Source organism: Thunnus albacares, chromosome 3 (assembly GCF_914725855.1).
Source record: "Thunnus albacares chromosome 3, fThuAlb1.1, whole genome shotgun sequence".
In the NCBI taxonomy this organism is placed as follows: Eukaryota; Metazoa; Chordata; class Actinopteri; order Scombriformes; family Scombridae; genus Thunnus; species Thunnus albacares.
Genome location: NC_058108.1, coordinates 37,971,739 through 37,996,608, shown reverse-complemented (window position 1 = coordinate 37,996,608; position 24,870 = coordinate 37,971,739). Strand labels below are relative to the sequence as shown.

General features: G+C 41.3%; 1 protein-coding gene across 1 annotated transcript; it reads left to right on the top strand.

Annotated features, from left to right (window-relative positions):
- The first annotated feature begins 1,806 nt into the window (after window positions 1–1,806).
- On the top strand, window positions 1,807–12,519 carry srd5a2a (steroid-5-alpha-reductase, alpha polypeptide 2a). The gene is made up of 5 exons (XM_044343994.1): window positions 1,807–2,208; window positions 4,104–4,267; window positions 9,571–9,672; window positions 11,531–11,681; window positions 11,835–12,519. Exons 1-5 carry the CDS (start codon window positions 1,925–1,927, stop codon window positions 11,899–11,901), a joined length of 768 nt encoding a protein of 255 aa, XP_044199929.1. The 5' UTR covers window positions 1,807–1,924; the 3' UTR covers window positions 11,902–12,519.
- The last annotated feature ends 12,351 nt before the right edge of the window (window positions 12,520–24,870 follow it).

The window sequence follows — 24,870 nt, the reverse complement described above, 5'->3', positions numbered from 1 at the left end:
GGTTATTGTAAAAATAGAAATACAGGTGGCCAGCAGGAGCAAAAAACACAATAATGACCAAGGGTGATGACAGTAGAAACCATTACGGCATCATCCCTTAAATCACCAAACATGATGGATAAAGGACAACTGTAAAAATCTGAGTTGTAAACTGAGATCCACTCTTCAACTTTAATCCAAAATAAGACCTCATAATACTAAAATAAATAAGGATCTGACTCCTCTTCCTCCTCACAACATCTACATCAGTCACATTGTTGGATGCAAGAATCTGTAGATTAGTTTTAGTTGTATAATTCTAATGGAGACATAGAAAATTGTTGTATGAATGTGTGTAAAAACAAATCGTGCCCTTCTGACTGAATAGCTACTGGTATTTTTTTAAGCTGCATGTACAGTACAGACCAAAAGTTTGGACACACCTTCTCATTCAATGAGTTTCCTTTCTTTTCATGACTATTGACATTGTAGATTCACACTGCAAGCATCAAAACTATGAATTAACACATGTGGAAATATGTACTTGAAATAAGTATGGTTATATGATATGTTTAAGCTACGTTTGAGTCAAATAAAGGTTATAAATGCAGTTACAAGAACAAGACTTTCCACTCATATCTTAAGATGTTTGATTTGAAGGAGATCCTATTTGAATTGTAAATATAACTATTCTAATCATCTGTTAACCACCATCATCAAAACACCATGAGGGAATATCTTTATGAAGATCCCTCCAGAAGAGTTCAGAGACTGTAGAATCAATAACAAGGCTGAAGAACTCTGTCCTTAGCTCTGGGAGCTAAACCACAACAAACATCATGGTGCTCCTACATTAAGGATACAACAACATGGCTCAACAAGAGAAAAATATACAAGGAAATATATCAGTTATACAGTACAGACCAAAAGTTTGGACACACCTTCTCATTCAAAGAGTTTTCTTTATTTTCATGACTATGAAAATTGTAGATTCACACTGAAGGCATCAAAACTATGAATTAACACATGTGGAATTATATACTTAACAAAAAAGTGTAAAACAACTGAAAATATGCCTTATATTCTAGTTTCTTCAAAGTAGCCACCTTTTGCTCTGATTACTGCTTTGCACACACTCTGCATTCTCATTTTTTCCCTTCCCCTCATAGGTCAAATTATACATATAAGACCTATAATTACTTTCTTCCCTCCTTCTCAGCTGGAGAGAAGGATTTCAGAGTACTCCTCTTGTGAAATATCCTCATAAATCCCATGACTTTGGCTAAATCTTACATTAAAAATCATATTTTAGTAGGAATTTCCATCGCGAATCCATTGATACAGGTTTGAAAGTGGTCAGACTTATAGTTTAGACGTCAGAAGCTTCTGTTTGACACAAAGTTCATGCCCATAGATTGCCTCCCCATTGGTTTACATTGTAAGGTGCGATGTGGCACTGCAACTTTCAGGGCTTATAAAATCTAAACCGTTCGAGTTATTACAAAGTTTTTAATAACTTTTATTCAGCACGGTGTCGTAAGTCATCTATTAAAGTTTGAAGCCGATATCATTAACGCCTTAGGAGGAGATAACGTTTATTCAAGGTCCAAAATTGGCACAAAGCCATACTTTCATGTGTGAATTGTGGACTTCTTGTTGGATTTAGGTCAGGGGTGTCAGCGTATGATTTGTAGGTCTTGATGAGACGAATAATTGAGTTTTGGTTTGATCTCTCTATGACACAGAGAGCATATTTTGGCACTTTGGGAGACACCGGGAGCGCGCCTCGCCTCTCCACAAGAGATAGACGATTATACTTTGAGGCGTGAACCAACATGCTATTGGACAGCAGGAATGTGGAGCATGTGTTTCTCTGTCTGTATAATCCCTCCACAGTGAGTCTCTGAACTCAGTTACCGAGCGGAGCCGAGCAGCAGCGGACCTGATGGAGTGCCGGGAGACCGCCGTTTCCTACCTGAGCTGGGTTCTGATTGTCGGGGGCGTGGCTTACCTGTGGATCCAGACGCTGATCCATACGGCGTACGGCCGCTACGTGAAGGCGACGGCTGGCTGCTCCTATCCGGCCAGACTCGGCTGGTTCCTGCAGGAGATCCCCGCCTTCCTGATGCCGCTGCTGCTGCTGCTGCTCACCGAGGAGCCGCCGAGGACCGGACCCCCGACCGGCAGGACGCTGCTGCTCTGCACCTTCATGCTGCACTACTTCCACAGGTACATACACACACACACACACACACACACACACACACATATATATATATATATATATATATATATAACACATTTCATACACAGGCAACACAATGTGCTTTACATAAAATGACTCGTGAATGAATCAAATCGCAACACAATCATATATATATATATGCATCAACAGATTTAAGTGCAGTTATACAATAAATCACTTCAGCCATAACTCTAATATAACCTGTCTCACCTCGTAAATGGGCACATAGTTTAGTTTAATGTTACACAGCAGCGTCTACACTGCGATGTGTCTCAAGAGTAAAACATGAGACCCTACTTTTGCTGAAGAGAAAGTTGGAAAATGACCAGACGAACCCGATGACCAGACGAACCCGATGACCAGACGAATATTCAGTTATACTGAAGCAGCTGTTTTCATATTAACATGATGCCTGTTCCACCAGTCTGTACAGTTGAACCAACTGTTCTCCATCAGTCGTCCATATCATTAGTTTAGCAGTGATATCTCAGAAATGTCATCATATTTAACAGCAATCATATCTAAACCGACTTTACAAGGTGTGTCACAACTAAGGATAAAATAAAAAAGAATATTAACAGCAAAATAAAATGTTGACTCCTGGGTAAATTTAAAGAATGATAAAATTACTCACACAAAGTAATTAATCAACGTTACCTTAATAAAGGTGCCTTTTGATTGGCATTTTACAAATCTGTTCGTAAACTTAAAAACAATCAGACAGTCAGTGCAGCTGGTTATCAACATAAACAACTAAAAGATTCAGTCTCAGCTTATATTTCATCACATCAGCCTCAGATTGCTTTAGAAAAACATGTGTCCACTTGGTCTGAAGAATTTGCACATTGTTTTTTAACAACAGTTAAAAACCGGTTCATTTAGTTTGCTCTTGCGAAAGACAAACAGAAAAACTGAAACAGATGTAGTTCTGAGATGTCTGAAACCCATTTTCCACAGAAACATAACAAATACAACTGTGGGCATCTCCTCCTGGCAGTCAGGAAAGTACCACATTGTCTGTGTGCTGCTTGTGCTGGTTGCTGCACTGTCACGAAAAAACAGGACCCATTGTTGTATTAGCCTCCCAGCTAACGTTAGCCCCGGCTCTCTATGTGGATCCAACCGGAGCACTGAGCCCCGGTTAGTTATTCAGGTTAAAGTGGGAAGAAGCAGCGGGTCTGACGGGCAGCTCGGTGAAGGGCAGCCTGCGGAGGAAACACCGGGACCGTCAGGGTGAAACAGTCAGGCGGCGGAGGGGATGGCAACAAATCGGCTTCTCATAATCGGCAGAAAATGTTCATTTCGGCCGATGCTGATATTTCATTTTAGAGCTTATATCAGCGATGACGTGCCGATAATATCGTGCATCCCTTCTGTCACCCATACAGACACACGTCTCAGTAGCAACAAACAGCCTCCACACAGCGCGGTGGAAGCCAATTACGTGGCAAAAATTTTGGGCTGGTATCTGGGATGGCCAATCAGAGGCACTGGCCACCCCTTTAAAACAACGCATGTCACCAAGTGCTGCTCATGGAGGAATGTTGGGTCTCTGTAAATTAAAGAGTACGGTCTAGACCTGCTCTAAAAGTGCCCGTTGTATAAATAAAATGGACTTGACAACGTGTGCATGACTTCTGATTAAGATCCACTGGTTTATTTATTTTTTTAATCACAGATAAATATCTTTGTCTAAATGAAATTGAGTCCTTGCTGAATGCTGCGATGACGTCAGTAACCTCCTGACCAAACGCCACGATTGGTCCAAATCACAAGTGTCTGTTGATTTGGACGTTTCTTGCTTCACCACAACATAGAAAGAGAGAGTTTGATATGTGTGCAGACGGTTTGCAGGATGTGACTTGTTTCTGTTCTTTAGGAGTTGCATCTACGCCTTCTTGACCAGAGGACGGCCCGTCCCGCAGCACATCGTCCTCAACGCCATCATCTTCTCCTCGCTCAACGGCTTCCTGCAGGGACACAACCTGCTACACTGCGTCCAGCTTGAAGACGCCTGGATGACGGACGCTTGCCGGGCTGCAGGTGAGTCATAATAACGCCGTCAGTCCCCAGGAGACACAACCAGTTCAGGAGTCTCCTGGATCATGTGACCATACTTTATGTTTGAATTATTTCAACTTTGTGTCAGTTTAACGCTATGGCTCTAAATACTACAATACCCATGAGCCCCAACTGCTGTTGCCATGGAGACAAAGCCAGAGTGTCAGTGAACTGATTCAAGCAGCTGAAAGTTTTATCAGATCTCTGCAGAGGAAGAGGAAAACTTCTTCTGCAGTAGGACCTAAATCTAGAATCAGCTGTGTAACTACAAATGGATTTACAGTTTTCATCAACATTGTTGTTCTGGAGACTAAAGTCAACCAGAAGAAAAGAGCGAGGACCAAACGTTCAGCTCCAGGCGGTCAGAAATGTGAGAAAAATGCAGCGATGTTGTCGGAGCAGCAGCTGCAGACGCTGGCGAGAGAAAAACATCAGCCGGTCATGTCAGGTGATCCGAACGATCTGCACTGAGTTGCATCAGCTGAGCATTTGGCATCGTAGCACATCGTAATAAGATGGATCGATATATCAATAAATTGGATCTTTAGTGGATTACTGAGTTGGAAAATGGCAGCAATTAATGAAAAATGATGCTGTGTGGCAGAAAAAGTGTTGTTTTACCATCAGTGAGTTCTGTGACATTTATGATTGACACTAGGGGCTTGTGGGTAAGTCTGGGTCAAAGTAAAGTTGAACATACAATACAATATAATATAATAATCATAATAAGCATTACAAGTAATGCAAAATACAGAAATGTCAGTACCCGAGTATCTAATGTTTCCAGTGTCTGCAGAAACCCAGACACTTGTTCCAATTTACTGTGTAATTAGAGAAACTGAGCTGAAAATGCAACACAGTTCAGTACTTTGAACAGAGATGTCTATTTCTGGTGTGTCTATGGTCCAGGTATCATCAGATAATTCGTAATTAATTCATAATTCAAAAACCCAAAAACAGTAAATCTGTTATTTGTTTCAAAACAAAAAACAAGAATCAAATAACGAAAAACCAATCAAACCCGGCCCACTTTTGGTTTTTGCCGATTCGTTTTATCGTTATTCCTTTTCGGACTGAATATCGAGCAGGTCTGCGGACATTCAGCCAATTCCTTTTTTCATTTTAAACCAAATACAAAAGACCGCGCAATTTCGGTTTAGAAATCAAGTATTTTTGTCAGTTTTGTACAATAGCGGAAGCGGCTACATTAGCCTACCCATGATCCTCAGCGACTGTTTTGAAACAAATGAATTACAAATGAATTACGAATTATCCAACGATACCTGGACCGTCTGTCCTCTGTATAGACACACCTATATTGTTTTACGTAGGAGATAACGGGGTAAATAGAGCCACCCCCTGTATCTAGGTAACCACAGACAAAAGTAATCATGTGACCACAAATTAAGGAAGTATAGTTCACGCTATTCCATCCATCTTGGACTCAAGCACATGGAGAGAGTGGTCAGCAAAACTGAGCAAAAAAAAAAAAAGATTTGTTATGCCAAGTGAATTCATCATGTCACTAAAGTTATCAGTCTTGTATCTTAATTAAAATAGATACGTTCTGGACATTATTACGTGTTAATTTAAGTCAGTGTAAGCTACAAAACAAGGTCATAAACTCAGCTTAACTGTGGATTTGAGTCACTGCGTGAAACAATTTTGTCAAAATGGAGGTTGTGGCGTAAAACCTGCCAGTGATGTTGGGGCAAGTTGAGTCAACGGTTCAATTTACCCCCAAAAGTTTGGATATGCTTCATATGTAGAGAGTAACCTGTTTATTTAAGTATTATTTTCTGATATTCTAGAGACATGTTCATGTTCATGTTTGATCCTTCTTACAAGTGTTACAATGTTGTTGATTAAATACCTAATTGTTGACTAATGTTAAGTTTAAGCCACACACAAACATGCTGTACATACAGACGGGTGACATATTAGAGGAAAAACCAACATAAAGTGTCTCAGTAAGGAGTTGGACCACCACATGCTGCCAGAACAGCTTCAGAGCTGCTTGTTATTGATGAACATCATTGTTCATAAAGATCTTCCTCATGTGGTGTTGTGATGATGGTGGTGCAGAGCGCTGTCTAACACGTCAGCTGGGTTGAGATCTGGTGACTGTGAAGGTCGTAACATATGATTCACATTATTTAATCCTCCATCCTGGAAGAGACCACTCCCATCAGGATAGAAATGTTTCATCAATTTCATCAATTCATTAACTTGTCTCTCATGTCTGTATGCTAAATATGAAGCTGCAGCAACCAGCTAGCTTAGCTTAGCACAAACACTGGAAACAAGAGGAAGCGGCTAGCTTGGCTGTGTTCAAAGGTAACGACATCCACCTTCTGACTACTGCAGCGACTGGAACTGTTTGTTGTTGGACTGTCTTGTCCTTAAATGACTTCTGTGTCAGCAGCACTGACTATATAAATATGAACAACATGGCAGCTCCCCAGAAGTGAAGCCAAAACATCTGGATCGCCCCCCTGGTGGCTGGTTGCAGTATAGGTCATAAAGTCCCGCCCCCTCCATGTTAGCGGATGGGACATGAGCCAAACTAAAAAATCAAAGCACACGTCAAATAAATTCTTCCCAAAGATGGTTTCTGTCATTTGAGGTCGTTCTTATCACGCTGATGTTCAACTGCTCATTTTTCTGATCAGTTTGTTTTTAATTAGTTATTTGATGATATAAAAAAAGTGGGTGTGATGTCATGATTGACAGCTGCTCTCAAACCTCCATCACGAAGCGGGACAGCTGAGGAGGCGTGTCCCGTGGGGGGCCGTCATCCCGCCGCCGCACTCTACTGTGTAGACTGGCTCTAAATGACATCACACAAGCAAGATGGCCGCTCCCGTAAAGGAGATACGTGGCTGCACTTATGCGCAGCGGCAGCAATTGGAGACCTGTCATCCATACTTATATAATCAATGATCAGCAGCCGTCACCTGAACTGAACCATCCCTATCAAACATTTATATCCTCCATACTGCAGTTTTAATCGATCTGATGATTTTCTGTCATGCTGCTATGAGTTATGTCTGTTTTTATGCTGTGAGTCAGTGAGAGATGACTTTCAAAATGAATCAGCACCAGATGACGGGAGCGGAGGACAGCAGAGCGATTGTGTTTCTGCTCTGAGCTCCGCTGAGTCTCCTGCATCTGTTTAAATACCAGCATCTCCTCATCTCCGCGTCTCCTCCTCTACCGTCCAGTGTGATCTCATCATCGACGGCACATAGAGGCATCAGGGAGAGCGCACAGTTAAAGCACGCAAATAACCATCACTGACAAAACACTCAATACAGAGTGAAACAGATGACGGAGCAGCATTAGTTAACAGATAATTAGTTATAATTACAGTTATCTCCTTCAAATCAAACATCCTAAGATATGAGTGGAAAGTCTTGTTCTCGTAACTGCATTTATAACCTTTATTTTGACTCAAATGTAGTTTAATGTAGTCACTGGGACCACTACAGAAAATTGCAGATGAACGTTTAATATCCAGGAATTCACATTATAGACACGACCACTAACTACTCTGGAGGGATGGTGGAGAGCGCTGTCTTAACACGTCAATCCCGTAGGAGTATTAATACTTTATCAATGAATTACCTCGTTATTGGGGCACCACCTCCCTTTCTGGTTTCTGGATTTGTTAGTGCCAGGAGGAAGCACCAACCCTTGTTCAATTTAATCAATGAATCAGTCTCACGATCGTTAAGTTCTTGTCCCCAAACAGTGACATCTGTTTACTGCAGCTCAAAGACAAACAACCAGAAACACTAAACAGTGCATCTGGTGCATAATTGTATGTTGCAGTTCCAAAGCTAATGTAGGAGCCAAAATATGTTGTTATTTCTGTTTATATATATTGACACGGGCATCACGTATTGCGTCACTTACGTTGCTTGACACATGGGTGTGGTTTCCTATTATTTAACCTCTTCACTTAGGTGGTGGCGGGAGTTTTTGGACAAAGGGAGTTGGTAGAGCTCTGATATTTTCTGTTGACCGTCACCATCGTCTGTTCATCACTTTATTTTCACAGTCAGATTGAATTTTTTTGTATATTTTTTGTGCAACAGCTGCTTGTCAGACTCTTAAAACATCAGTAATATGTCATCTGGACTTCAGGATGAGTTTGTATGGATGTATGTCACATATAGGAGCCTACTAAGTCTCTTAGCGGCCTTTTTTGAAAAGTAGTCCCTACAGCTAACGTGAGGTCCATGTCAAATAAATAAAAGTAAGTAAGTAAAGGGTCCTTTAATTATAATAAAATAACATCTGCGTAGCTCCTTTAATGGCCTTGTAATGATGTATAACTGCACTAAGTGGCTCTATGAAGAGAGCGTATAACGAAGGAGGCAGTGGTCATCCTCACCTTCCGTTTATAGACACTGTGGTTGTGGGTGAGCTGTATAGTGTCCTTATCCAATGTGTGAACGACTCCCTGAAGACAAATTTGTGTAGCGTGTTTAATAAGAACGTCCAGTTAACTTGGTTGAAGACTTTTTCTGCGTCTAATGATACAATAATTGTCTTGATTTGAGTTTGTTGTCGGAAGTTAATGAGATTAAAGTTTTAATACATTATCTGATGTCTTTTCTTGATAAAACCTTTCTGATCCAGGTGTATTAAGGTGGAAATTTTAAGGCTTTTATAATGATTATTAAGTCAGTGTGTATTAGTAACGGAGGGCAGTAGCTGGTAGGTTGAGTTGGATCTTTATTGGCTTTAAGTAGAACTGATGACGGATGTATTCATGTATGAAGGAATTTGTGATGTACTTTGTATTTCTGATGTTCTTTTGAATTCCTTGGTTGTCATCATCCATCAGCTGTTCTAATGAATAAAAATGTTCCATACCAAAACAAAAATACAGTTGTAGACCCGGACGGCCGCTTTGTTATCATTAATGGACTCATTAGGAATGTGAAAATAACATTTATGGGCCGAATGACGATAATTATAATTATAGTTTTAACAATAATTAACTGTTGAATGAACCACTGAGACCATTTGAATCATTCACAGAGAAGAAAACAACATCACAGTTGAGAAGAACAAGACAAACACATTTTTGGGTGGAGGGACTTAAAGATGGGAAATTCCACTCTGTGTGACAGCATCATATTAACTCATCACTGAAGCTGTATGATGTTTCACTGAGCGAAATACGGAATAATAGTCAGATTGTTTACAGCAAGTGAAACTGACAGCTGCCTGAAAATAAAGGGTTTGTCTGTGTGTGTTGTCCCTGTTTGTAGGTTTGCTTCTGTTCGTGGTTGGTTTCACCATCAACATCCACAGCGACCACATCCTGCGCAACCTGAGGAAACCTGGAGAGATCGTCTATAAGATCCCCTACGGTACACTAGATCCTGATCTACACTAGATCCTGATCAACACTTAATCCTTGTCCACACCAGATCAAGACCCAGAGCTCCAGCTGCTGGGAATTGATCTGGGGTCCGTTTCACAAAGCAGGTTCAACAAACTCTGAGTCTAATCCTGAACTCTGAGTTGATCTACTCTGAGGTAGGAAACTCCCGAGTTTCCGGTTCCAGAACAGCTGATTTGAGTCAGTTTATTCAACTCGGAGTAGTTTCACCTGGAGTTAAGCGCGTGCACCACAACTATAAAAAGCCAGCATCAATGGAGCCCCGATTCAACGAGTCACCATGGCAACGGGGAAGAGGTGGGCTGCGTTTTTCACCCCACTAGAACTAGAAATCTTAATGCGATAATACGGTGAGTTTGAACACGTTTTCAGAGAGAAGTGCAACACTGCTGCAGCTGCAAAAGAGAGGGAGACGGCGTGGGAGAACATCGCTGCTCGGGTCAATGTGTAAGTTTAAATGTAGTCCTTTGTAATCACAATAATATTACAGAGGAAAACTGCTTGATTGGTCGCCCATTAATTTATTTCATTTAGGTCCAATCCCGCGGGGGAGAAGCGCACTTGGCAGCAGTTTAGGATGAAATATAAAAACATTGTTCAAACAGGTGAGACCTCGGCATAATCTCATGGGGGAACCTCATTTTGATCATGTTTTACATTGTAAAGTAAATATTAAGTGGCTGTTTGACTGAGCAGCTGTTTTATCCCCAACATAATGCTGGTTTCACACACATAAATGTCTTCTCATCTACATCATGTTCTGTTAAATAATTAAGCCTATTTAAACTAACACAGACTTCTACTCAGCCAACAGAAAGAAGGCAGATGTCCATAAAACGGGTGGTGGTCCAGCACCGCCACCTCTAACGGAGGCAGAGGAGCTGGCCCTAAGCCAGACTATAGGAAGGCCAGTGGCTGGCCCCGACACTGTACAAAAAACTTCCGTTTGCAAAGAAACGCAGCACAACACACAATATCTGCTGGGATGTGAGAGCATGACTACGATTGGTAATGTTGCAAATGTAAGGACGGATTAGGTTTTGTATGTAGGTGATGGACTGTGACGTGAAACGGTACCGCTCAAAAAGATAATTGTCTGGAAATGCTAGAACATCTATGCGTGGTCTGATAACCATCTCTCAACGAATATTTAATTCTCTGCGCAGTAATGCTGCACCTTCATCCACGGGATCGTTATCAAAAGGACATGCCATGTTAGTGAAAAATGTTACTGTGCCTGTTACTGTGCCTAATGGACTTCTAATATACTGACTCTGATTTTTTTTTTAATGATTTCTTTAAATGACAGACGGCAGAACTAGGCTACGCCAAAACTCGCCTGCTGACTGAATGAATAAGGAAATCAAATGGAGTGTGTGGCTCTGAAAGAGGGCGGAGACTGAGAGAAACTCGAGGTTCATTGAGAAAAACCTGGTCCCGACCAGGTTAGGTTCATAGAGTCTGTTACTACGGTAACTGACAGAGAGCTTAAGTTACCCCTCTCTCTGAAACAGGCTAGAGTTATCCCTCTTTCTCTGGTTTGAGTTACCTCCCTTTTTGAAACAGAAAACTCAGAGTTTCCCTCATTTCAGGGTTAACAGACTCTGAGTTTTCACTAAACCTGCTTTGTGAAACGGACCCCTGGTTTACTTTTACTGGTCAACAAGGTCGACAGTTTTCTATTAATTCTGTTTCTGATGTTGTAAAGCACGATTGCTTTTTCAGTCTGATTAATAAATTATTGATCTGTCTACAGTATCGATGACAGACTGCTTCACTGATGTCAGCAGCTTCCTCTTAATTCTTGGACCTGTTTTGTCTCTCAGGGGGAATGTTTGAGTTTGTGTCCGGTGCTAACTTCTTCGGAGAGATTGTGGAGTGGTGTGGTTACGCTGTAGCTGTGTGGTCTTTACCTGCCTTCGCCTTCGCTTTCTTCACCATCTGCTCCATCGGACCCAGAGCCTACCAGCACCACAGGTAGCTTTACAATCTGATTACTACCAGCATAGCAGGTAACTTTATAATCTGATTATTACCAGCACAGCAGATAGCTGTTTGCTTAGTTTTTCGTTGGCTACGGTAACCTTAGATGAACTCTACCTCAGTGTTTCCTTCCTGTTTGTCTTGCAGAGACTACCAGCAGAGGTTTGAGGATTACCCTCGCTCCAGGAAAGCTCTTATTCCTTTCATACTGTGAGGACTGGGGAGTGTCTGTTATAAACTTTTTTCCCTTTTTTGTTGTTGTTTGTTTTTGTGACATCTGTGGTCGCTACATGAGCTGCCCTCAACGTCCTGCATGAGACTATTGCAGGTGATATTTTTTTCCTCGCTGACACTTTTCATAATTACTTGAAAGATCCTAACGTTGTGTTTTGCACCATGTGTCACCCGACTTGCAAACAGCAAACTTTTTTTTTTACCAACCATGTTTACTAAACACAGCATTGCGCTGTGGTTTTATTGTGAAATGTGTGATTATTATGACACCAGCAGGAAAACAAAGGGGGTAAGCTATGTTCTTCTGTCACTCTGGAGCTTGTTTTCTGCTGCTTTGTTTAGGAAAGTCTCTGCTGATGTAACTTTTGTCACGATGCCACCCCCTCACCACCAGAAGGCAGAAAGAAACTAGCATGTCGCTGCTGGTTTAACAAAGCCTGAATCTGGACTCTGAGCTGATGAACTTGATGGAGTTTTGGGTTAATCTTGAAATAAGCACTTGTGTGATGAATGTAAAATTCTCTCACCAACAGAGCTCTGATACTACAATTCACCATGGCAACAGATAAATAAAGGACAGAGTGTCCATTTTACACCAGTACAGCTACAAATATTAATGTGGGCATATGAAGTAAAACAACAAGCCTCCTGCAAGACCTTAATTTCAAACCGTTGCTTTGTTGGTGCTGTTCTGATGACACGTAATTATCAGATTTATTAGCCGCACAGCTCTATAAATGGTAATGTCAGCCCACCATTTTGGTTCAGACTAAAATATCCCAACAACTATCAGATGGATTGCTAAGATATCTTGCACTAACATTCATGTTCCCCAGAGGATGAATTCTTGCAACTGTGGTGATCTTCTGACCTTTCATCTAGCACCACCATCTGGTCAAAATGTTAATTTGTCCAATACTTTGGTTTATGACCAAATACCGTAGACTGTAAAAAAATAATGGACGTAGCCACTGTGACGTCACCCATTAGCTTGTGGACTCCCATTTTGAAGCCTTGACTTTACGTTTTGAGTGTCGCCATCTTGGATTTTTGGAATCAGAAGTGACCATATTTGGACGAGAGGGTAGAGCTGACCCTAGCGCTAGCTGCTAGCTGCTAGCTGCTAGCTGCTAGCTGCTAGGTTGGTTAGCACAGTGCATTTACAGTCTTTGTTAACTGTGATAATGTTAATGCTAATTTCCGCTAGCGAAAAACAGGCTTAAAACCATTAAACAAAATGTAGTCACTGGAAAACGATCATCCGTCTCCTTAGAGGATCTTTTATCACAACCAAACACTGAACAAGAATTTTTTAGGTGACCAAAATTAACTGAAAACACACTGTGAAATATCAGCAGCTACGCCTATACCCTGTGAGTCTGGGGTTACGCCATTGTTATGTTACGTCTGTTTTACTCTAAATGGGACCATAATTTACTAAATGAACATCATGCTGTATTAAAGAAGACTTGAAACTAGTGATTGAGACCATAAACTCGTTAGAAGTGTTTACTGAGGTAATAATTCAGGTGACCAGTAGGGTCATTTTCTCATAGACTTCCATACAATCAGACCAGTGGAGTCGCCCCCTGCTGGCTGTTAGAGAGAATGCAAGTTTAAGGCACTTCCATACTGGCTTCACTTTTCAGACCCGGAGCTTCCTGCTTGGGAATGACTTTTTGAGCCAGCCTCAAGTGGCCATATGAGGAACTGCAGTTTTTGGCAAACATTTTGACATGTCAAACAGAGGAAAAGCACAGGTGCAAATAATGATGAATAAAAAAAAAACAAATAATGATGGCTGACCTTGGCATAGTGCACAAGTGTTCACCAGTGTGGTTTCCTCAGCTGAGCCTTCCGGTGCTTTGAGTCAAAATGTCTGCCTGTCTATTTTCCCAGGAACTACTGGACTGTAGCTGTCATACCAAAATATGCCGTTAAAATCATAACATGGAAAAAAAAAAGACAAAAACAAAAAACATTTCATCAAATTGGCACAATAATGCAAATCACACTGATATATTGAACAGAATATCACCAGCAGGGCTCCATCTGAGGATCTTTTTTAATATTCAATAACAACATGATACAGTACAAAGACCTACAATTAAGACGCACCAAAAACCACAGCACAAGAACAAAAACAAATACACAAAGAAGAAAAAAACAAAACAAAACAGACAAAAATCGGCAGTCAGTATTCACAAGCTGGTGAATTTATAAAATGCAGTTTGTATGTACTTAAACTGTTATATTTATTACCCCCATGCTTATTACTCTTGACCGTTCCTCTTTCAGGTATATTGCAATTGGTGACCAATCCCTTAAAAACTCCTCTAGAGTGCCTCTTAACACATATGATAGTCTTTCCAATGGCAAAATGGACATAAATTTTTCATACCATGTTAGGATATTAGGGGGCTCTTTGTTCAGCCAGTTTTGTAATATTATGAGTCGTGCTGCACATAATTCTAAGAATGTTTCTGTGCTTGCCTTCATAATTAGTATCTAACCGCAGTACAAAGTGATTTCTATCCCAGATATTTTCTTTATCTCATATTGGACTGAGAGCCAAAAAATTGCAATTTTAGGGCATGACTGCATAAGATGACTATATGTACCAAAGCTGATAATGGGGAGCACTTAGGATCATATTTACAACGGATAGCTGGAGTTACATGTAGTGTATCTGTGAATCTGCTCATACCAGGTCAATAAGTCAGAGACATAGGTAGGTGAAAGGCCATTTAAAGCTTTAAAAGTAAGCAATAAGATTTTAAAATCAATGTGAAATGTAACAAGGAGCCAATATAGGGAGGTAAGCACAGGGGTAATGTCATCATGCCTCTTTGTTCCAGCAATGAGTTGAGCAGCAGCGTTGTGCATTGCAATAATTCAGCAAGGAATAGATAAAAGCATGTACAACTTTTTGTAAATCATCAACTTTTGACTCTGGAGAGTATCTTGAGCTTAAAGAAACATGATTTCAAATTATTTTGGACCTGAGACTACCAAGAAACAGGAGATCTGTAAACTGGATAATAAATCTGGTTGTCTTCCCAGAACTCTTAGAATAAAGCCAAAGAATAAACAATTTCCCTGGGAAACTGCAGGATACATGCCAAATCCATTACTAACACAGAGAATCCTCATATCGCAGCTGCACATCCAACTGAGGTGTTTATCAGTGGCCCTCTACCACCAGTCAGAAGAGGAGTTGAGAGCTTCAGCAGCTTGTTGGTATTGAACACAACTGCACTCATCATTCATCTCTAACTTCTGCCAAGGACAAGGGACAAGACGAATCAAAACAGGAGAAAACATCAATCAATCAATCAATCAATCAATTTTTATTTATATAGCGCCATATCACAACAGATGTCATCTCAAGGCACTTTTCACATAGAGCAGGTCAAGACCGTACTCTTTAATTTACAGAGACCCAACAATTCCCCCATGAGCAGCACTTGGCGACAGCGGTGAGGAAAAACTCCCCTTTAACGGGTAGAAACCTCAAGCAGACCCCGGCTCTTGGTGGGCGGCCATCTGCTTTGACCGGTTGGGTTGAGAGAGAGAAAGAGAGAGGGAAAGGGGGAGGGGGGACAGGAGAAAAACAATCACAACAACAACAACAAGCACAAGCAGCAACAGCCAGGGAAGGATGCCATCAGGACTGTGAAGGACCGCGAAGGTTCGGCCCGGGACTCGGGTTTTCCTGTGAGATGAGAAAGCACAAAAAACTCCGGGGAAGAAGCAAAGTTAGTGACATGCATTGATGTTACATGAATGCATGCAGATGGAGAGGAGGAGGAGGAGAGAGGAGCTCAGTGCATCATGGGAAGTCCCCCAGCAGTCTAGGCCTATAGCAGCATAACTAAGGGCTGATCCAAGGTGAGCCTGGTCGGCCCTAACTATAAGCTTTATCAAAAAGGAAAGTTTTAAGCCTACTCTTAAACATAGAGAGGGTGTCTGCACCCCGGACTGAATCCGGTAGATGGTTCCATAGAAGAGGAGCCTGATAGCTGAAGGCTCTGCCTCCCATTCTACTTTTAAAGACTGTAGGGACCACCAGTAAGCCTGCATACTGGGAGCGCAGTGTTCTAGTGGGATAATACGGTACTATGAGTTCTTCAAGATATGATGGTGCCTGACCATTAAGGGCTTTGTAAGTTAGGAGAAGGATTTTAAATTCTATTCTAGATTTTACAGGAAGCCAATGCAGCGAAGCTAAAATGGGAGAAATGTGGTCTCTTTTTCTAGTTTTAGTCAGAACACGTGCAGCTGCATTCTGGACCAGCTGGAGAGTCTTTAGAGACTTGTTAGAGCAGCCTGATAATAAGGAATTGCAATAATCCAGCCTAGAAGTAACAAATGCGTGAACTAGTTTTTCTGCATCTTTTAGGGACAGGATGTGCCTGATTTTTGTGATATTACGTAAGTAAAAAAAGGCAGTCCTTGAGATTTGATTTATGTGGGACATATCCTGATCAAAGATAACTCCCAGATTCCTTACGGTGGTGCTGGAGGCCAGGGTAATGCCATCCAGAGTAGTTATATCATTAGATAATGTGTTTCTAAGGTGTTTAGGGCCAAACACAATAACTTCAGTTTTATCTGAGTTTAGTAGCAGAAAATTGCAGGTCATCCAGGTCTTTATGTCGTTAAGGCATGTTTGGAGTTTAGTTAACTGATTGGGTTCATCAGGCTTCATTGATAAATATAATTGGGTATCATCTGCATAACAATGAAAAATTATGGAGTGTTTCCTAATAATATTACCTAAAGGAAGCATATACAAGGTGAATAGAATTGGTCCAAGTACAGAACCTTGTGGAACTCCGTGTCTAACTTTTGCCTTCACGGAGGATTCATCATTAACATGTACAAACTGAAATCGGTCTGATAAATAGGACTTAAACCAGCTTAATGCAGTTCCTTTACATGATACATGATAAAACTTTGAAAGAGAGCCACCTCAGCCCCCACCTGAAGAGAGCTTTAAACATGATCAGAGCCGATGGCGTGTCAAATTAATGGGTTGCAGTTGGAGAAACACAAGGTCAAAAAACTACTCTTAGATAAAAAAAAAAAATCAGAAGTCAAAGGTCCAAGCAGCAACAAAAAAAGGAGAGCAAACAGTGCACACAAGATGAACCAGGTTGCTCCTTGGGTTCTGGCCTCAGGGCGTTGTCTTTTATACCCTTGGGTCCAATTACACCATTATAATTTATCCTCGTCACTCGTTGTTGGCCAAAACTCTCCAAGATAGGTTTTGAGCTGAACTGGATATGCATTGACATATTCAGTTCTATCTAGTCATGTCCTTTTTTATATATATATAACTGTTGGGAATCATTTTACACCATTATTGCCAAATTGTCTCCTGGCTTTATTTTTTTTTTATAACTTATTCTTGCCATTTTACACCCTTATTTCTTGATCTCCTCCAGAGTATTTTTTAAAAAAGGTGAAGACTTTCATGCAAACCCAAGCAAAGTGACATGTAATACAAACACACTCAAATTTCTCCAGTGTATGAATTAAAATTCTTTTGACACACTTCTGTGCCCTTATATTGATTATATGTGATCTGTGAGGTTATATATGCAACATAAAGATAATTCACATTAGTACTTAGTGCTTATAATGTTTATAAGAATCACTGTGCGCTGTTTAATATCTTTTCTGTCGGCACACCATGACTCTTAATGAAATTGCACCACACCGAGAGGAAGAGTCCCCACCCAAAACCCCATCCAGGTCGCCCTTAACCCCCTCTTCCCCTCTCTTGGAGTTCACTGACCAGATGAAAGAGCTGCTCTCTGCTTGAACCAAACTTACACCTCCTTCGACGTCCACCTCCACCAATGGCTTTAAGTCCTCAGCCAGTTGACTGATGTTGATCATTCCTGTGTTTTCTTTGAGAGTTTTATCTCCATGCACGCAAATGTTCAAACAGAGGTAATCACAAAACGGTACATCAATGAAAACACTAGTGAAATATTTATTCAGGCTTTCTCTTCCACACCTGCCCTCTCTTTGGTCTTGGTCATTGAGCTTGTAGATAATTTCAGTTCAACAATTACAAATGTTATTGATGCCATTGCACCTACTAAGACATGTGTGTCAAACTCAAAAAAATGTGCCCCGCCACGTCATTTTATGTGGCCCGCAAGAGAAAAAGGTCTGATTGTAAAAAAAAAAAAAAAAAAGTCAAAAGCGGGCATTGACTGAAAACTACATTTCCCACAATGAATGCCCATTATGTTACCCACGAAGTGACGGCATCCCGCCACTAGACTGCAACGTATCCACATCAGTGCAATTTTCCCAACAAGTGGAATTGAGAAATATAAATAATGACCCCAAAATGTCCAGAAAGAGAAAAATGAATGCAGACGGAAGGCAGTTTCAAGAAAGATGTTTGTGCTTCAAGGAGAAAAACCGGTTTGTCTTTTGTGTTATGAGGCGGCGTCTGTGGTCAAAGAGAACGATCTACCAAACACGGTGCTGAGGATGCCAAAAAATATTCTGCCCCTCTCAACTATGACAAAAAAAGTTTTGAACAAAGTTAACGTCATAACTTGTGTTTGATGTTATGTTTCTTTATTCTCTTGGATAGTTTGATGGTTGATTGATGGAGTCATGTGGGTTTTAATAACCTGACAAATTAAAAAGATTTATGTTATAATTACAAAGCAACAAGCAAACATAAATATATATTTTTTTACATCTATGCAAATATCTATATAATATTTGTAACTTGAATAAGTAATACAGTCAGAGTTATTTAACATGAAGGAGTACTTACATTTATTTTACCTTTAAAAGTTACAACGATTATGCTGATCGGTGAAAATGAGTTTGACACCCCTGGACTAAGGTGAAGGCTGTTTCTGGTAAGAAAAGATCTCCATGGAGAAATGCCACACTGGTCAGAATGGGAAAAAAAAAGAGTCTCCAGGTTCATTATGACATCTATAAAGAGAGACGTCACATTTATAATTTGGAACTGAGAAATGCAAGTCGGTTCTTCTTCTCTGACATCGTTGACAGAAACAGGAATAATGCAGGTTCCTTATTTGCTGCTGTTGACAGGATCACAAACCCTCCTCTGAACTTCTATCCATCGAAGGCAATTTGCCTCCATATCAGGTGCAGGACATGTGTTGTCACTCTGTCCACTTAAAATCAATTTGAGTAGTATGTCACAGTTTTATCTGATCAACCATAAAAACCTGGAGGACATTATACAACATCTGAAATCCTCCTCCTGCTGCCTTGCTGGCTGTTTAAGATGAATCTGTCGGTACGTTGGGAAGTTACATCATATAAAAGATGTGTTTTTGTATGTATTTTTAATATGTATTTAGTTGTAATCTCACAAAATACACTTACAAACAGGTAAGAAAAAGTTGGACATGTGTAAAAGTAGAAAAACAAAACAAAACAAAACAAAAAACTCTTTAGGGTTTACGTTGCTTTTTCAACCGAATCTCACCGTCTTCATCGTGAAAGATCAACGCTTCGAAAAAGTGAACTGTGCTCATTTTATATACAGAGGAGAAGCTTTTTCTATTTGAATTATATTTTTAATAACTGTCATTGAAATGCGATCCATGTATTAGTTAAGTAGGTATGGTCATATGTATGTATATGTTTGGCGGCAGGGCCTTGAGGGGAACACTATAATAGACATATGGACATCATGGTCATCATGTGAACCGAGAGCTCTGTAAAGCTTTGTCTAGGTCTGTTAGAAGGAATCTGTAAACAACTAGAGGTGCCTCCCAGGGCATCAAGGCCGTCAATATATACTAGTGACTTTCCTTTGTCTTGTCAGAATTCTCCACGGAGACTCTGCGGACTCTCCGTGTCTACAATATATGTTTGGTTTGGATTAAAGAGACGCTTGACTTCAACCAACCTCAGTCTATTTGGTCATTTTTACCTATCATTTTGGTCCTTCGAGCCGGATTCCTGGAAGTGTTTCTCGGAGTAGAGTGCCTTTTCCTGCTACGTTCAGAGATAAAGGCGCTTGCGGGCTGGAGAGAGTCGGGAGCCCCACGGATTCCTTTGTGAGGTGAGAAGTTTGTCTCTTTAATCAACAATTGAGTTGTATAAAGTATAACTAGGCCAGGTAATGAAGTTCAAGGGGAAGGTGACATGTGCGTGTTTACACACTCAAATTGTCGCCCCTAGGACGCACTGGACGGACGTCGGTGCGTTAGTGGAGTTGGGGGGAGAGGGCCTTAAAAGGTTGAGTGCAGCATGAGTCAGGAGGCTGAATTGGGTAACAGTGGGAGCAGCCACAACTCATTTGCAGCCCTCTTTGTGATCATTGCAGGAAAAAGTGTGTTTGCTGACAGAGGAGCAGGAAAAAGAGTTAGAAGAGTTACCTTCTGAACTGTGGAGTACAGGGAAAGATGGTGATATCGGGTTGTTACGTACTGCCACACCTGTTACCATTAAACCTAAAAGCTCTTATAGACCGTTTGTCAAACAATATCCGTTGAAGCTGGAAGCTGAGGAAGGTATTTCAGAAGTGATAGACAGTTTGATAAAACAAGGGGTTTTAGTTGATTGTCCTGACTCATTTCCGGGTGGCGGTTAGTAAATGATTTACAAGCTGTGAACTGAGCTGTAGTTCCACGAGCTCCAAACGTGCCAGACCCCTACACTCTTCTGAACAACATAAAACCCACTAATGTCTGGTACTCAGTGATTGACTTGGCAAACGCATTTGTTACCATTCCTTTGAGCCCTGAGTCACAGTTTTGGTTTGCGTTTACGTTTAAACACAGACGATTGACGTATTCAAGACTTCCTCAAGGGTTTCAAGATAGCCCTACTATCTTTTCACAAGAAATTAAAAAATGTATTGACCTTTTTGAACCTCCTGAAGAGGCGTCTCAGATTTTGACTTATGTTGATGATATCCTTGTGACTTCTAGCTCTCAACAAAAGTGCAAAAACATGACTTTGGCCTTGTTGAGATATCTAGCTGCAGCTGGCGTTAAAGTCTCTAAATCTAAACTCCAGCTGTGGAGTCAGGAGGTGAAATATTTAGGCTACACGCTAACTCCTGAAGGCCATGTGTTGGATGAACAGAGAAAAACAACTATTCTGCAGTTACCACAGCCTACAACAAAGCGAGAGATGATATCTTTTCTTGGTACTTGCAACTTCTGCAGGTTATGGATTGCTAATTATGCCGAAATTGCACAACCATTACAGAATATGATTTATGGTAAAGCAATGGCTGCTTCAGATAAGGTGGTGTGGACTGAGGAGGGCGAGCAGGCTTTCACAAAGTTAAAACAGTGGATAGCTTCTTCATCTGTACTTGCCTTACCTAACATGAAAAAGGATTTCATACAAACAGTGGATTGCAAAAATGGTTTTATGACATCTGTCCTGTTACAGGAGTATGGGGATAAATTAAGACCTGTTGCGTTCTACTCCTCCAGACTTGACCCAGTAAGCAGAGCCCTGCCCGGATGCCTGCAGGCGGTGGTGGCAGCGGCTATGGCAGTGCAGACCTCAGCTGCTTTGGTTTTGTTTAGGCCACTGACTCTTAGAGTGCCACATGCTGTCTCTTTGCTATTGCTGGAGCACAAACATTCACACGTCACCAGCAAGACACTTATCTTGCATAGCCACATTGTTAGGCCAGCCAAACTTGACCATTGAGAGATGTACGGCTTTGAATCCAGCTACGCTCCTTCCAACACCTGTAGAAGGGATTCCTCATGATTGTGTGGCAATTACCGATGAATTAACCCTACCTCGCGCTGATTTGATTGACACGCCTTTACCTGATGTAGACATTGTGATGTTTGTAGATGGTTCTGCAAGCAAACATGTAGATGGGATTAACAGAGTTGGTTATGCTGTAGTTACACTGCATGAAGTCTTAGAGTCTGGAGCTTTGCCTTCTAATTTCTCTGCCCAAGCAGCAGAATTAGTTGCATTGTCAGCTGCGTGCAGGTTAGGGAAAGATAAGAAGGTCACGATCTGGACAGACAGTCAGTATGCCTTTTCCACTTTGTTTACCGTTGCACAGCAGTGGAGGAACCGAGGAATGATAACATCCACAGGTCGGCCAGTAACACATAAGGATTTACTGTTGAAATTACTTGATGAAATACAGCTGCCTGCCAAGGTCGCTGTCTGCAAGTGTGTGGCACATACAAACAATACCGACAGTGTGTCTCGTGGGAACAGGAAGGCAGATGAAGCAGCAAAGAAAGCAGCTCGTGGGAGTGTTAGTCATTCTTTCTCTGTACAGATTGACAAAGCTCAAGTAACCACTGACTTTTCAATGGACATGCAACATAGCTCTCCTAAACAAGAAAAACAGTTTTGGAAGACTAAGGGAGTTAGTCAAGACGCAGATGGTCTTTACATCTGACCTGCAGGTAAACCAATTTTACCAAAGTCTCTCTTCTTGCTATGCAGCTATGACGAGCCATGGAGTCACTCATGTCTCGTCAGGGGGGATGGTGAGCTTAGTTGAACAAACGTATATGGCATATGGTTCTTCCCTACTATTCATCCTTATCTATCATTGCTCAGAGGTGCCCGGTCTATGGAAGATGATGTCATCAGCCACGCTCAGGATGTCTGGCTGAGAATGATCTCAGCAAGGAAATCACACTCCACCATGTACACACTTAACTTTTGGTATTCCTATGCCAAGTATGTTGCTGAATCCAAGAACCGCTCTAATTGCTATGTGTGCAGCCATATGCCGATTGCTACAAACAACCCCCATGTTGTCCCCAGACCTGTTAAAGACTTAAAGAGTTTGTTTCCTGATATCTTGGTTTCTAGTGTTGACTCAACAGTTTTAAAACAAACAGTTTTTAGGACAACTGGAAATGTGTTGCCACCCCTGCGGCCTTCCTCAGGTCGAAAGTTTTCTAGGTTTAAGATTCTCAGTGCCGGGAGTGAACCCTTGTTTGGGCCGGTCCATTTGAGACCCGAAATTAAATTTGATTGTTTTGCTCAAAAATTAGTTCTGTCTGAGTCCTCCTCCATCAGAGTAGGAAACATCCCAAAACTTTTCTGCTCTACTATTTCGAGTCCTTGTACCTCGAACATTGGCAAAGCATCTCTAAATTATTCTCAGGTAGTGATGGGCAGTGCGTGTGCACCTTACTTCACCGTGCCAGACATCCTTGGGACATATCCACAGACTGATGTAATGTTTCTCTGTGAGTACTACATGTATGCTCAACTTCCTCCTGGCTGGGTGGGTCGCTGTGCGGCTGTGGAGCCGACTGATCATTCCTTCATTGTTTCAGCTATGCCCCACCCTGGTGAACTTTCCGGGTAAGCAGCGTATGAGGAGAGATGTAAGTCAGATGCATGATCCTGTCTGGTGCTCTAATGTTCCAGAAGACCATAAGTTGTGGTCCACGGGTGGGTAAAGTGATGCTGAGGATGGAAACTATGAACTACAGGTTCTCTGGGTTCGTAAACACTACGCTGGCTATGTGGCAGGCTGAACGGGAGGAGTTGAGAGGCCTCAGGGCCGTTGCCCTTCAGAACCGCATTGTGTTGGATCAACTCACTGCAGCCACTGGAGGTGTGTGTGCTCTCGTAGGTGCCTCATGCTGCACGTACATCCCTGCTAATGATGATGAGGGAGGAGTCATTCAGCAGGCTATTGCTAATCTGACCTCATTGCGTGATGCCGTTGATCATGACTCAAAATTTGACAGGTCCTGGTTCATAACCGGTCCATGGTACGCTGTTTGTTTGAAATTATTGGCTCCAGTCGCTCCATTTTTGATTCTGATCTTTGTAAGTGTTTGTTGCATCATTCCCATTATCAAGGCACTGGTAAAGAAGTCTGTAGCTGTGGTCATGCACCAGGAAGCAAGATATCAAGAACAACTTCTACTTTTGGATCTGTGATGTAATGTTACAAAAGAAGGATTCTTTATGACGTTAATATTGAAAATCGTGAGAAGTGATATTGACTGATTGTAACTTACTGATGTGATGTATTTTGATCATTTTCATCAATTATGTCTACATGTTTGGTTTGGATTAAAGAGACGCTTGACTTCAACCAACCTCAGTCTATTTGGTCATTTTTACCTATCAAAATGTTGAAATGTACTTAATTTTATACTGACTTCCTGATTAATATGCAGGTATTTAACAGTAAATTCTTCAGACATTTTACAGAGAAGGTCTTGGAATTTGGTACAAATTGTAAGAAAAAAACCCCAGAAAATAGTGTTAAGTTGGTTAATAGTTGGTAAGTTGTTCATTTGCAAAGGTTATTTTCAGTGTGTAGTTTTGTGTATCAAAGGATTTTTTTAGTGTATTTCAGTAGAAGTAGCTGCTGTGTATCTGTTCAATCTCAGGGCGTTTCTCTGAAAGCTTTCTGTAAACAGGAAATGTGCTCGTTATAGTTTTTAAGATGATATGCTGGTATAATTTGACACACTGAAAACTGAGTATTTTCTGTCAGTTACAGAATGAAGAATCCTACTAATTAAGAGTTCTTGTAAACCCTTGTTTGGGCCGGTCCATTTGAGACCCGAAATTAAATTTGATTGTTTTGCTCAAAAATTAGTTCTGTCTGAGTCCTCCTCCATCAGAGTAGGAAACATCCCAAAACTTTTCTGCTCTACTATTTCGAGTCCTTGTACCTCGAACATTGGCAAAGCATCTCTAAATTATTCTCAGGTAGTGATGGGCAGTGCGTGTGCACCTTACTCCACCGTGCCAGACGTCCTTGGGACATATCCACAGACTGATGTAATGTTTCTCTGTGAGTACTACATGTATGCTCAACTTCCTCCTGGCTGGGTGGGTCGCTGTGCGGCTGTGGAGCCGACTGATCATTCCTTCATTGTTTCAGCTATGCCCCACCCTGGTGAACTTTCCGGGTGAGCAGCGTATGAGGAGAGATGTAAGTCAGATGCAT